We start from the raw sequence: 2,347 nt of genomic DNA on the forward strand, positions 1-2,347 counted from the left end.
CTCCCTGGGGAGGCAGAGCACAACTGCCAGCCTTTCCCCACCCCCATCCCAGCTCCAGCCTTTGGGAGTCTCCCAAGATCTTGGATGTGGCAGCCACTCAGGAACAGAACATCCCAGCTCTGCTCAGGGAGTTTCCGGCCCAAATCCATCTTTTGGGGCATTTCAGAGCAAGGGCAGGCCAGGGAGTCCATTAGCTGATGGGAAGCTGTGGAAGCCCAGCCCATTAATGGTGTCGTCTGAGTCTTGAGGCATGAGGGGCTGCCCTCCCTCCCCACATCCCAGGGGCAGGACAGGAAGGGGCCAACCCCTGGGGCCCAAGCCCTTGCTGGGCACTCAAGAACTCTCCCACTTCCAGGGGAACCAGACCTGGGCCACCCTCCTACCCTGCCCCTGTGGACGAGAGCCCAGGCCACTGACCAGCCACCCATCCTGGCTCCTGTGGGCCAAGGAGGGGTCTGGGCCCCACGCCACAGAGGTAAACAGTGCCTTGGTGAGGTGGGGCCAGTCAGTTCACCTGTTGGTCCCATCCCAATCTGCCCTTGCCCAACAGGCACCCATCTCGGGGCAACACTATGGCGTCTGGCCCACCAGTCTCTCAGAGGGCTGGTGGTGCCCTTGACAGCAGGGACAGAGGAGGCCAGCAGAGGCCCCTGGAATGCTAATAGTCTTTCTGCTGGGCAGGTGCCCGGTGCCACTGCTGGGCATGCTGTCAGTCTGTTAGCATGGGGTCAGTGGCAATGCCTGGTAGGGGTCTTCCAGGATGGCACTGCCCAGTGCTGGAGCAGCCCCCCAGGAGGCAGCCTAGGGGAAGTGGCAGTAGACAGCATGGTCATGGTTGGGACACCAGCCAGGTGCTTCCTGGCCTGTAGCCCAGCTCCCCGGGGACCTGAGCTGACACAAAACTGGGAGTGGGGGTGTCCATCTCCGGGGACTAGGAGTCACAATTGGTCCTGGCCGCCCAGGTAGGCAGGGTGCAGAGCCTCAGCCCCAAGGGCATGTGTCTGTAGGACCCTCAGCCCCCTCCCCCCAGCGGCAGTGCCCTGCTGTCCCTCCCCTTCAGGGCTTCATGGTCGGGGTGTGTCCTGGGGAAGGGCATCTGGTGATGCAGACATGACCAGAAGGCCCCTCACCCCCCACAGGAGGGAGGACTTGCTGATGTCTCCTCTGCTTCCTGCTACAGTCTGAGGGTGGGGGGACACAGTACCCAGTATCCAAGGCTGGTGTGCTGCCGCAGAGCTGGGCAGCCAGCAGGACACTGGCCCAAACCATGAACTCAGCGCTGGCGGCTACAGGAGGCTGTTAATCACAGGACTTTCTGGACTGTTAAGCAGGGCTGTCAGCTAGTCAGCTTTCTGGAAGCTTCTGCCGTGGGCCCTGGGGCCCCGTGTCTGGGCTGGCCTCCAGGCACACTGGCCAGTGGCTGACAGAGCCCCCGGGGCACTGAGGGCCCCTGAAGGTGGTTCCAGTGACACAGGTAAGCCTGCTGGGGAATATCAGCCTCCTAGTCACCTGTCCTGACCTTCCATGGCTATCACAGGGAGGGGCAAGGCCCCAGGCCCCCTCCATCTCCTTGGGGCAAGCCACTCACAGCAGCCACCCTGGCCCGGTGTGGTCAGTCTTAAGTGCTGCTTGGTGACAGGTATGCTCTGTCTACCCGAGCCTCTCTGGCAGGTGGTGGGCCATGTGTGTGCATGGGGCATCAGTGTTCCCCAGATGAGAACACCCCAGGTGTGTGTGTGTGTGTGTGTCCATCTGTCTGTCCATCCGTCCCCAGGTGGGGTCCTGGTGGGAGGCGGGGCAGCAGCGATTTGGAGCCTCAGGTGGTGAGAGGAATGGGGGTGGGGTGCCCTGGGCCTCTCTGAACCTGGGACTTAGGAGGTGCCCTCCTCCGCCCACCCCCAGGTAGAAGTGGCACAAAAAGAGAAGCATTTGGACGTTGTTTTTTCTTAAAAAACAAAACAAAATCAACCACAACAGCAGCGCCAACAGGAAACGTTACAAAAAGCAGCAGCTGAGCCGGCCTTGCCACCCCCTCCTCTCTCCTCCTCAGAGACCTCCACACCCGAGGCCAGTGGGGAGGAGGGAGGGCTGTGGCCAGGCTTGGCGCACCTGGGCTCAGGTCCAGGTAGGGAAGTTGCATCCGGGCCGAGGCTCAGGCCCCACAGGACAGGGTGCCCGGCTCACTTGGGGGGCCGAGTGATGATGCGGGTGGAGAAGTTGAAGAGGTCTCGGTTGATCTTACGCAGGTTGCACACCTCGCTCTCCAGCTCCGTGACTCGGATTCGCAGCTGGTCCTGGCCGTCCAGGTCGCTCTGGTTGGCAGTGACCGGGTTAGACACCAGCAGCA

The 2,347-nt window shown here is 62.0% G+C and overlaps 1 protein-coding gene across 1 annotated transcript in view; it reads right to left on the bottom strand.

Moving 5' to 3' along the window:
• Positions 1-1,925: 1,925 nt before the first annotated feature.
• Positions 1,926-2,347, bottom strand: part of WDR18 (WD repeat domain 18) — a 5,732-nt gene continuing 5,310 nt past the window's right edge. The window contains exon 6 of the mRNA XM_045300028.1: positions 1,926-2,312. Coding sequence (XP_045155963.1) covers positions 2,181-2,312 — 132 coding nt within the window. The 3' untranslated portion in view covers positions 1,926-2,180. The remainder of the gene's footprint in view (positions 2,313-2,347) is intronic.

The sequence above is a fragment of the Echinops telfairi genome, unplaced genomic scaffold, assembly GCF_000313985.2.
Source record: "Echinops telfairi isolate 266 unplaced genomic scaffold, ASM31398v2 ScPeMD7_7459;HRSCAF=8497, whole genome shotgun sequence".
Classification (NCBI taxonomy): domain Eukaryota; kingdom Metazoa; phylum Chordata; class Mammalia; order Afrosoricida; family Tenrecidae; genus Echinops; species Echinops telfairi.